Below are 14,384 nucleotides of genomic sequence, written 5' to 3'. Positions count from 1 at the left end.
TAAGTAACCTACATTTATCCATGTGATCTTTAGCTTGTCCCAAATTATTGTTTCTAGAAGCTCCAGCACCACCAAACTTAAATTGACTGGCCTGTATTTGTTGGGCTTATCTTTATGCCCTTTTTTTGAACAAGGGCGTAATATTTGCAATTGTGCAGTCTTCTGGCAACATGCCTGAGTCTAAGCTAGGCTGAGGAACTTTGGCCAGTGCCTCCGCATTTTGCACTCAATTTCTTCAGTATCCTTGAATGCATCTCATCCAGTCTTAGTGCCTTAATAACTTTAAGTTTAGACTGCCTGTCAAATATCTCCTCCTGATCAATTTTAAACCCTTACAGTGTTTGAATTACCTCTCCTTTCACTAAATAGCATCTTCCTTGGTAAAGACAGATGCAAAGTATCCACTTAATCCATCAGCTATGTCCTCTGCCCCTATGCATAAATTCCCCTTTTGTTCCCTAGCTGGCACCAATCCTCTTTTCACCATCCTTTTACTATTTGTATGCCTATAGAAGACTTTGAGATTCCCTTTTATGTTGGCTGCCAGTCTCTTTCAAACTCCCTCTTTGCTTCTCTTCGTTGCATTTTCACCTCCCCTCTGAACGTTTTATATTCAGCCTAGTTCTCAACTTTCAATCTGATATCTGTCATGAGCAAAATTGTCTTCTTTATCTTACGACTCTCACCAACTTTTACCAATGTAGTTGAATTATTCTTCCTCTGGATCGTTCTCTGTCCTTTTTCACAGTCAGCCTAAACCTTATGATATAATAATCACTGTCCCCTAAATGTTCTCCAACTGGTACTTGATCCACTTGGCCCACCTCATTGCCAAGAACTAGATCCAGTAATGCCTTCATTCTAAATTGGATTGGAAACATACTGCTGTCGAAAATTTTCCTGAAAACACTCCCAGGAACTCTTGCCCTCTCTGTCCTTACTATGTCCATTTATATTTGGATAATTAAAGTCCCCTGTTACAACTACTCAATAATTCTTGCACCTCTCTGTTCCTCTATATCCTTTCCAACAGTTGGTGCCCTATGGACTACACTGAGCAATGTAATTGCACCTTTTTCATTCCTTAGTTCTACCCAAATAAATCCTGTCTTTGACCCTGCTGAAATATCCTTTCTCTCCAACATTGCAATGCTCTCCTTAATCAATAGCACCACTTCTCCCCATTTTCTTCCTTTCCTACCTTTCCTGAATACCTTGTATTAAAGAATATTTAACACCCATTCCTGCCCTTCTTTGAGTCAGGTCTCTACATTTGCTCTCCATATTTAAGGAAGGAAGTATGTACATTGGAAGCAGTACAGTGAAGGCTCAATAGACTGGTCCCTGGGATGACAACATTGTCCGATGATAAGAGGTTGGGTAAATTGGGCCTATATACTCTGCAGTTTAGATTAATGAGAGGTGATGTCATTGAAACATACAAGATTCTGAAGGAGTTTGACTGGTAGACATAGAGATTGTTTCCATCAGTTGGGGAATCAAAACCATGGGGGCACAGGCTCAGATAAGAGATTGATCATTCAAGAGAAATTTCTTCACTCAAAGTGTTGTCAATCTTTGGAATTCTCTGCTCCAGAGGATTCTGGATAATCCATCGTTGACTATATTTAAAACCGGGACAGATTTTGGGTCTCTCGGGAAATTAAGGGATTTGGGGTGTTCTAGAATCAGGGCAAGCCCTAACTCTGGATCTAAGGTAAAGGTTTAGAGCAAAATATAAACCATTTTGCAATGTACAAATGTACTTTAAATTACACACCTTTCCAAGAATTTGCTCTATCGCTGACTTAGAATCATAGAATCCCTACAGTACAGAAAGAGGCCATTCAGCCCATCGAGTCTGCACCGACCACAATCCCACCCAGGCCCTACCCCCATATCCCTACATATTTTACCCGCTAATCCCTCTAATCTACGCATCCCAAGACACTAAGGGGCAATTTTTAGCATGGCCAATCAACCTACCCCGCACATCTTTGGACTGTGGGAGGAAACCGGAGCACCCAGAGGAAACCCACGCAGACACGAGGAGAATGTGCAAACTCCACACAGACAGTGACCCAAGCCGGGAATCGAACCCAGGTCCCTGGAGCTGTGAAGCAGCAGTGCTAACCACTGTGCTACCGTGCCGCCCCTGACACTTGGAATTCCTATCCAGAAGGTATTCCAAACATGGAGCACTATGTGAGGAGCTTTAGATGTCAGACCTGCTGCCAGTCTGAATCTATGCCACAGTTTAAATTGAAGTTGTGTTTCAGATTTACCTAACATATTTATGCTAAGCCTCTTCCTAATCACCTTATTTCAAGGCTGTTAGAATTCAAGTTTACTGCCAAAATAACAAAAAGGTAAATTGCAAAAGCAAACCTACATTTCCTATTAACTGAACTGAAACTAGCAACCTCAAGGTGAATCAAATAGTGCATCACATAAAAACCACCCTTCGCTATAATAAGTAGTCCACTGGGTTCTCCATCCAGTCAATTGTAATTATTATGCTGCTTTCAGATTAAATCTTATAGTGATAATGTATATATATAAGCAGCTTATTTACCCAATATTGACCAATATGTTATCCACATGTAGATAATTGGGACCCGGTTATGGCTAACTGCATTTTTGGTTAACAAATGAAAAACGTGTACCACCAAACACCATTTTTGGGAACTTGGTTTCAATACACTTGCACAGCGTAAGCAGTGGGTGCCAAGGTATTTTCTTTAACAATTCCCTTTTGCAAAGCACCCCCTGCTCTGATAGCTATCAGCATAAGTAATTTTCCCCTAATCTCTCTTCATTTTCTTCGTGATAATTTTGAATTTATGGTCCTCATTCATGAAAGCTCCACCAAGGAAATTATCTTTCCTTATTTGCCTTCAAAACTTTAATTCTCTAGACAATTCTTATAAATATAATTTTTTATTCCTGGAACTGAACTTAACACTTTTACTCTCTCGCGACCACCACATTGCATGACATATTTTACAGTCTGGAGACTGGAGGACATGATAACAGGGCAATTGGAAAATCACCACATGCTGGGGCAGAGTTAAAATGGTTTTATGAAAGGGAAATCATGTGTGACAAATCTATCAGAGATTTTTTAGTATGTGACTAGCAGGATAGTTAAGGGGAAACCTGTGGATACATCATATCTTTGTATTTTCAGAAGGCATTCCATAAGGTGCCATACAAGAAACAGTCAGATAAGATTAGAGCTCATGGGATTGGGGGTAATATATTAGCATAGATCGAGAATTGGTCAACAGACACAAAACTGAGAGTAGGAATAAATGGTTCATTTTGAGGTTGGCAGACTGTAACTAGCAGTGGGCTGCAAGGATCAGTGCTTGGGTGTCAGCAACTTACCATTTATATAAATGACTTAACTGAAGGGACGATGCATAATATTTAATATCTGCGGTCGACACAAAGCTTTGTGGAAAATTAAACTGAGGAGATGCAGAGAGACTGCGAAGGGATATAGACTAGTTAAATAATCTGACATACCTATGTGGAGCTAGGAAATTGAACACTTTGGTAGGAAGAATAGAATTCTTTAAAAAATGGGATGCTAGTAAATGTTGATAGGAAAGGATTTGGCTGTCCTTAGACATAAATCACAGAAAGTTAACATGCGGATAAAGGAATCTATTAGGAAGGCAAATGGTATGTTAGCCTCTTTTGGGTAGGAGTATAAGAATAAGGAAGTCTTGTTACAAATCTATAGCGCTTTGTTGAGATCACAACTGGAATACTGCAAACAGTTTTGGCCTCTTTATCCAAGAAAGGAAACATTTGTCTTTGTGGAGATGCAATAAAAGGTTCAATAGATTGATTCCTGGGATGAGAGGGTTGTCCCATGAGCAAAGATTGAATAGAAAGTGCTTACACTCTCTGAGGTTTAGAAGAATGAGAGTTGATCTCATTGAAGCATCTAAAATTCTGAGAGGACTTAATTGGGTAGATCCTGAGAGATTGTTCCCTTGGCTGCATTTTCTAGAACTAGAGATCATAATAGTCTCAGGATAAGGGGGCTGCGAGCAGGAGAAATTCTTCACTCAGATAATCTTTGGAATTCTCTGGATGCTCAACTGTTGTGTACATTCAAGATGGAGATCAAGCAATGTTTGAGCGTGTGGTAACCAAGGGATCTGTGGATAGGGTGGGAAACTGAAGATCATATATAGGTTCATCTTATACAATAACACTGCAAGTTCCCCTCCTCTGTCGAATACCTGGGTACAAATAACACTCGGCTACAGTCAACTTGGGTAAACACAACACTAGGCACTAACAGTACTCAGACTTCCAAGCTTTAATTGCTTGTGCACAAGTGAGAACACAATACAGCGCAAAGCATTGCAAAGTGTTCTGTCAATTCATACAGAAAATGTAACAGTTATAGTTCAACATAACTTGCTGATTGAAATTTTGTTATTGAAAGGGTCGTATTTTCATCCTGTGGCCAAGGCTGGAACACGGTGTTTATGGAACTAAACAAGGTTTAGATTAGTCACTTACCTGAGTACGCAAGCGTTGGCCTCAGTGAAGGCGTCGCTTGCTAATAAGCATTTTCCATAACTTGATAGAGATGTTTGTCGTAACTTAATTTCCACAATTGTTATAACTTAACAGTGGAATTACAACTTAATTTCCTATTTCTTCTGTTCTGCTTCACTGTTTGTCATACTCCTCTACTTCTGTGTGATCAGCAGATATTAAAATCTTGTTTCCTATACTCCAGTCCAAATGTTCTTTATGTAGTGATAACAAAATTGGACCAAGCTAGGGCACAATATTTAAAACCACTCATTAATTTGAGCAACATTGTTTAAATCCAACCTTTTATTTTCTGTCCATCAATCAAATTCCAATCCATGCTCCAAATTGCCCCTTATTCCATATGCCAATTTTGGTAATATGTATCCTGAGACAACTTGCTTTGTTGATTGCTCCTTTATATTGAATGGATACGATCAGCATCTAACTAGCCTGTCAGCGTTTTGAAACTCTATTCATGGAATATGAACATCACCTGGGGCATATTCCTTCCACATAAGCTACTTTTCATTTATTCATAAAGATAATCTCTTATTGGTTCCCTCGTTAGATTTTCTCCAATGAATATTCTACGACTATGCAATCTGAAGGAAGTATATCGTACCGGGGGATACATATTTAAAGAATCAGAATGTGAGAAAGAGCAGTGCTTTGCATTACTGAATAAGCCAACTACAACAGGGATTGGAGAATAAGAGGTAAATGGACAGCCATAAATACAGCCAAAATACCATAAATTGGTGGAAGACTATATATATGGATAATAATGTTGTTCATTATGGAGATCTGTGCCGTAACCAGATCTATTAGAGCAGTGGAGTTCTCTCCTGTGTCCTAACCAATATTTATCACTCAATAAACATCACAAAAACAGATGATCTGGTCATTGCTGTTTGTGGGAGTTTGCTGCTGCTGTGTTTCCTACATCACAACAGTGACTACACATCAAAAGTATTTCATTGGCTGTAAAAGCACTTAAGATGTGTGGTAAACATGAAAAGCACTATATAATTATAAGTTATCCTTTCTTTGTTATTCATTATTTTAATTAACTAATTTAATTTTACCATTTATACTCAATTGACAATCACTTTCCTAGTTCAAGAATAGGAATACTGCAAATCAAAATGTTTTTGCATCAATGCTCTCTATTTTCTATAATCAAAAAATATAGCCTGAAAAGTCATAATTTGTCATTTTCTTTTCAGATGTTTGCTGATCTTTAGTTCTGATCTCCAGTTTTTTCTTTATTCACAAAAATGAAAGTCTGACAATGAAAGACATGTTGGACCAAACTCAGTGCATGCAGTTTCATATTAAATTAGAGTCATAGAGTCATAGAGGTTTACAGCATGGAAACAGGCCCTTCGGCCCAACTTGTTCATGCGCCCTTTTTTTTAACCACTAAGCTATTTCCAATTGCCGTATTTGGCCCATATCCCTCTACACCCATGCAACTGTCAGAATGCTTTTTAAAAGACAAAATTGTACCCGCCTCTACTACCTCCTCTGGCAGCTTGTTCCAGACACTCACCACCCGCTGTGTGAAAAAATTGCCCCTCTGGACCTTTTGTATCTCTTTCCTCTCATCTTAAACCTATGCCCTCTAATTTTAGACTCCCCTACCTTTGAGAAAAGATGTTGATTGTCTAGCTGATCTATGCCCCTCATTATTTTATAGGCCTCTACAAGATCACCCCTAAGTCTCCCATGCTCCAGGGAAAAAAGTCCCAGTCTATCCAGCCTCTCCTTATAACTCAGACAGGGTCATTTTATAACTCAAATTCTGGTCAAAATCTTAACAATGTCCCATTAGGAATAATTAATGCAAATCAAATGGGCATAATCAGATGTTCTTCATTAATGTTAAGTTTGATTTAGTCCCCATTGGTGTTAAGAAAGATTTACAGCTGGTAGACGATGTTTTTCATTTGCTACACTGTAGAGATGGTGTAAAGTTAATATATTAGGTAAACTGATCATTTACTGTGCCATTCCCAGCATTCTTATGTCATGAGAAAATCAGAAGATTAGGGTCCAAGGTCTTCATGATAAACTCCTGATAGCCAGTTGAAGAAAGAAACCAGAAAACAATTTTTACTCACTTTAGGATTCATTCACAAAGTGAAACACTACAAGCTCCTAACTCTACTCTCCACCATGAATGCTAATAAGTGTTTCTTTATATGTACTCAAGTAATCATTCAATGAATGCCCTCCATCCATGTATATTTAACCGTAGATCAAAGAACAAAGAAAAGTACAGCACAGGAACAGGCCCTTCAGCCCTCCAAGCCTGTGCCGATCATGATGCCCTAAGTAAAAAAAACCTTCTTCCCTTACTCCGTATGCTTCTATTTCCTCTGTATTCATTAGCCTCTTAAATGGCTAATGTGCTTGCTTGCACCACATCCTCTGGCAGCGCGTTCCAGGCACCCACCATTCTCGGCATGAAAAACTTCCTCCGCACAACTCTCTTCACCCTTCCCCACCTCATCTTGAACCTCTGCCCCCTTGTAATAGACATTTCCATGCTGGGAAAAAGCCTCTGACTACCCACCCTGTCTATGCCACTCATAATTTTGTCGACCTCTATCAGGTCTCTCCTCAGCCTTCGACTTTCCAGTGAAAACAATCCTAGTTTATTCAATCTCCCCTCATACCAACACCCTCAAGATCAGGCAACATCCTGGTGAACCTTCTTTGCACTCTCTCCAAAGCTTCTACATCCTTCTGATAGTGTGGTGACCAGAACGGCACACAATGCTCCAAATGCGGCCTAAACAAGGTTTTACATAGCTGCAACATGATTTCCCAACTCCTGTACTTAATGCCCGAGCTGATGAAGGCAAGCATGCCATTTGCCTTCTTAATCGCCTTGACCACATGTGTTGCCACTTTTGGGGAACTGTGGCCCTGCACGCCCAGATCCCTCTGTATGTTAATGTTCCTAAGGGTTCTGCCATTTACAGTATAATTCATATCTAAATTTGATCCTCCAAAATGCAAGAGGCATGAGTAGCTGTCCTCAATATCAACAGAGCTTGTGACAATGGCATCAAATAACTTGAGCAGAACTGAGGTTACAGTGTACCAAAGGAAAATGCTTCTGTAGTGGAGTCACAAACCAGACAAAGAAAACTTGTAATGCTTGTTGCAGGCAGTCATCGCAGCCCCAGAGCATCATTCAAACAGGGTGTTCCTGAGGAAAATACGTTGACCCATCCCCAGCTGTTTCATCAATTAATGATCTTCTTGCTTAGGGTTAGCATTGGGGACTTTTCTTACAAATCCAGTTTTCTGCTTCTACTGATAGTTCCCTATGTCAGCCTCCAATGAAGCAAGATCTGTTTCCTGCCAGTAGGGGGAGGGGCAGTGCCTAGAATTGCCTGAAAGCCAGCAGATTGCAGAAGAGGGCACCAGTACACATATGCAGATCTCTCCATTCTTTGCAACAGCACAAGTGACATCTGTCACTGCCTCCCCACAGCTATGGCGATCACCTTTCGCCCCCCTTCCACAGACAATCTAATCACTGGTTGCACAGTATGCAGCATTCCCCCATCCCAATCAGAGTCCTCTGCCCCCTTCAAACTCTTCCCCCTCCCAGTAGGCCCCACACCCCTCAGGTCCCACCATCTTGGCACTGTCCGTTGCTCGGTGGGCACTGCCTGTGTGCCAGGCTGTCCGGTGGGCAGTGCCAGGGTGCCAGACACTGCCAGGGTTCCAGGCTGGCAGTGCCAGGCTGGCACTGCCCAAGGGGCACCCCCCCCGCCCCCAACCCTCCAGGGAGGCCTCAATGGCCTCCGGTCTAACCAGCAATGCCATTACGACAGGTCCCCATTGACGGGGATCATACATGACCATCAGGTGAGGCCTTTCACCAGCAAGGCTACTAAGGTAAGTGAGCCTGGATGACCAGCGGAGTGAGAAGTCTCTATTCCAGGAATCCATAGGAGTCAACAGCACAGAGATGGCCATTTGTCCTATTTTCATTGTGTAGGACCTCTGCTGGAGCAAATCAAAATTAGTATGTTATCTTTCCATAGACTCTTAATATATTCTGTTTCAAATATTTATCAATTCTTCTCCTCAAAGGTGCCATGATCTTCATCTCAATTGCTGCCTGTGGTGTAGAATTGCATGTTTGAACAGCTCTCGGCATAAAGATATTTCTAACCTTTCAGAATTCCCTTTTCACTGTTAGGAAAGTATCATTGTTTACAATATTAAGGAACAGTTTATGTGATGAGGCAATATCATGATTTTATGATCAGTGCATGATAAAATTATTTGTTCATAGAAATCCTACAGTGCAGAAGGAGGCCATTCGGCCCATCGAGTCTGCACCAACCACAATCCCACCCAGGCCCTAGCCCCACATATTTACCCGCTAATCCCTCTAACCTACGCATTTTAGGACTCTAAGGAGCAATTTTTAACCTGGCCAATCAACCTAACCCGCACATCTTTGGACTGTGGGAGGAAACCCACGCAGACACGAGGAGAATGTGCAAACTCCACACAGACAGTGACCCGAGCCGGGAATCGAACACGGGACCCTGGAGCTGTGAAGCAGCAGTGCTAACCACTGTGCCACCGTGCTGCCCAAGTTATTTCACCTAAATTATTTGCAGTTCCTTCTGCTTCTGTCTTCTGATCCTTGTATTTATATAAAATATCCTCTACAGTCATCTCAACAATTTCCCTTCAAAAATTTTATATTTTATTTTCCCTCATTTTTCCTAAAATGTGCAAATTATGCTTCCTTGTCAAAGCTCAACATCCTGGCATTGTGATTTGAAACAAGGGATCATTTGTCATCTCCCATTCTTTTGCACTGTCTCCTGCATCTCATATGTCAGTGACACCTAGTCAAAATGCCAAACAGAGCAAACATTTAAAGCTGTATTCCATTTACTAATCTCTTTGGAACACTATTTTAATTTGTTTTTCCAACAGTTTCCCTTCATGATTGTGTTTTCATTTTCAGTCAACCGTTACAGCAACTCATTTTGGCAAATCTTCCCAGTGCAGCCTGCATTTCATTATATTTGTCATATTTCGTAAATAAAACACAGATTTTACTTCTGCTCATTATAATAAATGCCTCTTATCTGGTCACCTCAATGTACCAGAAGAAACAGTTGTCAAAAACCTACAGACAAATAATAGGGCAGAACACATGCTGAACAAGTTGAAAATTGCTTTGGTAAAACAAGGAAACTAAAGATGGCAAGTATGGTCCCAGAATATTTTTTTCATTACTGTGACAATAAAAGTGGCGAGGAGCAAGTAAAACTGTAAACAATGGAAAGGAAAAGTATTGATCAAAAGGGAAATATTAATTTATCAGTTAATCTAGTGCAACAGATATCCGGGATAATTATGAAATCCAGTTGAATTGGTACCCAATGAATCTTCATTCCCTTTCACTTGATGCATTGGCTCTGCCAATCGTTCACATTCACTCATGTCTATTCTATTTAGGTGATTAACTGCATCTGACAGACATTTTAAAAAAGTAAGGTGAACACTTTCATAATAATGTTCATCTCATTTATATACAGATATGCTGTTCGGGGAAATGACAGTTGCCATAAAGTTTAATGAGCTCATGTTCAAGCAATTGCCGTAGCCAAATAATCCTTAAGTATCCCTACATGTTGTGCCTATGGATACCAGCACAGCTACTCTTCATCTTTCCTTCTCCTCCCTACAGACCCAAAGCGAGTCTTAAAATATAATACCAGTGTACAGCAGGATTTGCTCCTATTGTACCAATTTAGAAACATAACTGAAGATAAAATTCAGAGTTTGAGGTACAATGTCAAGTCATATTCATACGCAAAGAATCTGAGAGTGCACTTATTTGATCAGAAGTGCACTCCTGACATTAGACAAATATGCTAATTACTTTGTAGTCTTGTAACTGCTGGTAAAGCGTCACAAACCTGGGAAGCCAGATCTGTCAGTCTCTTCTAACCAAGAGCAACTCATTGGGAAGCATATTCTTTGTGAGCCTGTTAGTACACCCGCACAGAGCAATGAAGGGCAAAAGTACCGATTAAAGTGCTGAAATTTGGAGGGAGGCCATTTCAGGAATAGAGATGTGTTGGGTGGAACTTCTCCCAGCCACATGAATGCAACCTTGACCCCACGCCAATTCCCATGGTGAGAGATATTTGCTTATCGTGTTAAGGTGCCTAAATCAATTTTATTGCCAATAAAGCTGAGGAAGGGACACAAGGCTGGAGAAGGGATTTTTATCAGTGGCCCCAGTCATAGCATAAATAGACTGGTATTACCAACCCAAGAATAAAAATTCAAAAAAAATGGTATAGGAGTGTATTAACAATAATATCATGGAATCGTAGAATCCTGACAGTGCAGAAGGAGGACATTCAGCCCATTAAGTCTGTACCAACTCCCCGACAGAGCATCTTACCCAGGTCCTATCGCTGTAACCCCATGTATTTAACCTGCCAATCCCCCTGACCTACACATCTTGGGACACTAAGTGGCAATTTAGCATGGCCAATCCTCCTAACCTGCACATCCTTGGACTGTGGGAGGAAACCAGAGCTCTGGGAGGAAATCCACGCAGACAGGAGGATAAAGCACAAACTTGGTTCAGTTCAGTTGGCTGCACAGCTGGTTAGCAGAGTGATGCCAACGGTGTGCGCTCAATTCCTGTACTGGTTGAGGTTATTCATGAAGGCCCCGCCTTCTCAATCTCACCCCTTGCCTGAGGTGTGGTGATCCTCAGGTTAAATCACCACCAATCGATGCCTATGGTTATCTGGGACTATGGCGGCTTTACTTACTTTTACAGGAAAGATGCCTTCCCCATTGTGCAAAGCAGAGCCATTCCCAAAATAGACATCTGGTCAAAATAATCTGTGGGTCATTAAACCGTCAAAGTGAATAACGTTAAGGCCACACCAGAATTCAAGGCAACAAATCGTCCAGAGTGCCTTTGCAGCTTCCAAGGACCTCTCCTACACACAACCCAGCTACTTCAAAAAGTAGATTAAACTGAATCCATAATGTAGCAGCATTTCCAAGGCTCCCCAGAATATGACCATGTCTCATAGTTAAGCAGTGCTTTCAGTATCCTCAGACCCAGATATCAGTCAGGGCGGGCTAAAATTTCCGTTTCTAAAACATATTTCTACTACAGGTAGCGCCGCAACAAGGGCCAGAATTGTGCCACAATAATTCCACTGTCAGGGTCAAAAGCAGGAACGATCCTGCTTCAGCCAACGGCGGAGCCGAGAGTGGGTTATTCCCGGCAGTGCCTCCGGATCCCCTGTCCCTAATGAACAGCGGCCACCAGTCCCAAGTGCTACAAGAGGGTCGGGAGCTATGTAGCCTTCAATAGCGAGGCACCAACTTGAGGGCTATGTGGGGTTGCCGGGCAGACAGGTAACAGGGTGGAGAGGGAGGTCACTCCCTGAGGGCAGGTGGTGCCATTGCCCTGGGGCCATGGAGTGCCCAGGAAGTGTCCCTTGGAGCTGCCAGATTCCATTTCAGTTACCCCAACCAGTGGCAAACCTCCTGGCGTAGGCAAAATGTCCATGGAGGTGGGAAGTGGCCCATAACCGTGTAAGGGGGCTCTCGGTGGGCAGTACATCTGCCCCCTTTCCTCCCACTGGTAAAAATGGTGGGTGGGAAGATGGCGGGCACTCTTCCACACCTTCCTGTGCCAGCCTGCCCACTTCCCAATCCGCCGCCAAGTACCTCGTCAAATTCCAGCCAAGGACTTTTGGATTAAAACAGTAACGTTCCAGAGAGCATCAAAAGACTCAGTAAATGTACTCAAATGACCTGGGACTGGAGATGCACATTGCTGTAGGTCTGAGTCATCCTCATAATGGGATTTATCAGGTGACTGGTAAGGTGATTCCTTTGTTCTCGCTGAGATCCGGTGAGCAGCAGGCTGCTGGAAATTAAATTGTTATTTTATAGGCATAAATAAAGCGTTGATACTCTTTAGAACAACTCATCCTCACGCTACTATTTAAAGAGGTACGGACAGACCCTGTCATGACCGCATGAACTGAACTAAAATTATTAATCCGGAATTTCCATTAAACATTTCAGACCATCGTTTAGAAGTTCGGTCTAAAAGAAAGATAGTTTTCCAATTTAACAAATACTTAGGTTCAACCTACAGTCAGGAAAAGTCGTTTCCATAGGTGGAAAACACGGTGGTCAGAGGGATTGATTCCTCTTAGCCGGCACATAATACAGCTTTAAAAAAACTTTCGGAAGAGGGAGGCGGGAAGGAAAACGCCTACATTAAACATCACACAACAGGACAAGAGTGCCTCGGGCAACGCCTCATTTTGACGCAGGGAAATCAGTTATATTACAGTCTTCAAAGAAGACAATTTTCTGTCAAGAACTGGACATTCAAACGATAGTTATTTGCACAAAAGCTTACATTGCAACAAGTTGTAGCATTGTAGCCGGAGCTTCGGGTGAGATAGGTACCCAACTGGCTTATTATTCAGAACACTTAAAGTTTATATTTATTAGTCACAAGTAGACTCACACTGCAATGAAGTTACAGTGAAAATCCCCTACTCCTATAACTCCAAAAAGTTTACACATTGAATTAAATCTGTGGCCAAGCTTATTTGACGACTCGCAGTTAAGAGCTTCAATGTTTGTTTTTGTTACTACTGTTACCAATTCCCAGAGCACATGTTTTACCCTGGCAGGGGACCCGCTGTTGGGAAGCAACTGCCTCGAACACTCCCTGTTCAATATCAAACCGTGCACAGATGTGCTTTTGTGTCAATACTTACACCGCGAAATGATACATAAAGCACTTCCAGCCGCTGGGTCTTTCTAAGAAGTTGTACACATCTCCCTGCATGCTAGTCTTGGTCATGTAAGGACGGTAAAACCGAGTGGACGTGCTGTTCTTGCGCGTCTCCGAGGCGGCCATGGATGCACTGTGCATCGGGAGGGTTGAATCCGGAGTATCCGCCTCCGGATTGCAAGCAACGCTTGATCCATTATTAACCACGACATCTTCTTGCTCAAGTGAAACTGGAGAGTAGCAAGTGTCAGCCACATCCTCAGCCACTCCCAAAAACGCTGGGGCTTTTCGGTGCCCGTTGACAGTCAACAGTTGGGAACTCGAGCTTTGCACTTGGTCCTGGAGGTTGTGCATGGGGAATCCAACCGATGCGCCGTTGAGGTACGACATCCCGGTCTTCCCAACCTCGACTCCCGGTGGAACTCTCAGTTCAGGCCAGGAATTGTACCATCCATCCCACGGGATAGCCACCGCGGTCACTGCATGTGTGTGTGTGTCTCTGCTGTTAACACAGCGGCTGTTAACACAGCGTTACAGGAGTGGCTCGGAGCAATCACAGCGCAATGTCCTGGAAGTCAGATTAAAAAAGGATGAAAGAACAAAAGCAGCTTCCAGCAATCGAGAGAAACGTCAATAAAAGTGAAAGACAGCCGGTTGCTTAGTAAGGAGGTAGAATTAGATAATCAATCTACGCGTAAGTCAGGCAGGAAAAGTTAGTGGGGAGTATTAATATTAAATCATTCAATCCCACGCAACTCATTCATCTCTCCCGGTGTCCCGAACAAGATGCATTTTAAATAAAGTTAACTCGACGCGATTTTGTTTGCAAATATCAGAGTAAAAATTGAATGGAAAAGAAATGCTGAAGTGTGCACATGAAGTGATGCAGAGTACCATTCTTTCTTTCCAAATAGTTCCGCCTCCTGTGCTAAATGGACTGGTGAATATTTTAGATTATCCGATTTCA

General features: G+C 42.0%; 1 protein-coding gene across 1 annotated transcript in view; it reads right to left on the bottom strand.

Moving 5' to 3' along the window:
• The window catches only part of kcnq1.2 (potassium voltage-gated channel, KQT-like subfamily, member 1.2), a 357,928-nt gene extending 344,121 nt beyond the window's left edge, over positions 1-13,807 (bottom strand). Inside the window, exon 1 of the mRNA XM_078221112.1 lies at positions 13,401-13,807. Coding sequence (XP_078077238.1) covers positions 13,401-13,807 — 407 coding nt within the window. The remainder of the gene's footprint in view (positions 1-13,400) is intronic.
• Between the last annotated feature and the right edge of the window lie 577 nt (positions 13,808-14,384).

Source organism: Mustelus asterias, chromosome 9 (assembly GCF_964213995.1).
Source record: "Mustelus asterias chromosome 9, sMusAst1.hap1.1, whole genome shotgun sequence".
In the NCBI taxonomy this organism is placed as follows: domain Eukaryota; kingdom Metazoa; phylum Chordata; class Chondrichthyes; order Carcharhiniformes; family Triakidae; genus Mustelus; species Mustelus asterias.
This window is presented reverse-complemented; position numbering and strand designations above follow the sequence as displayed.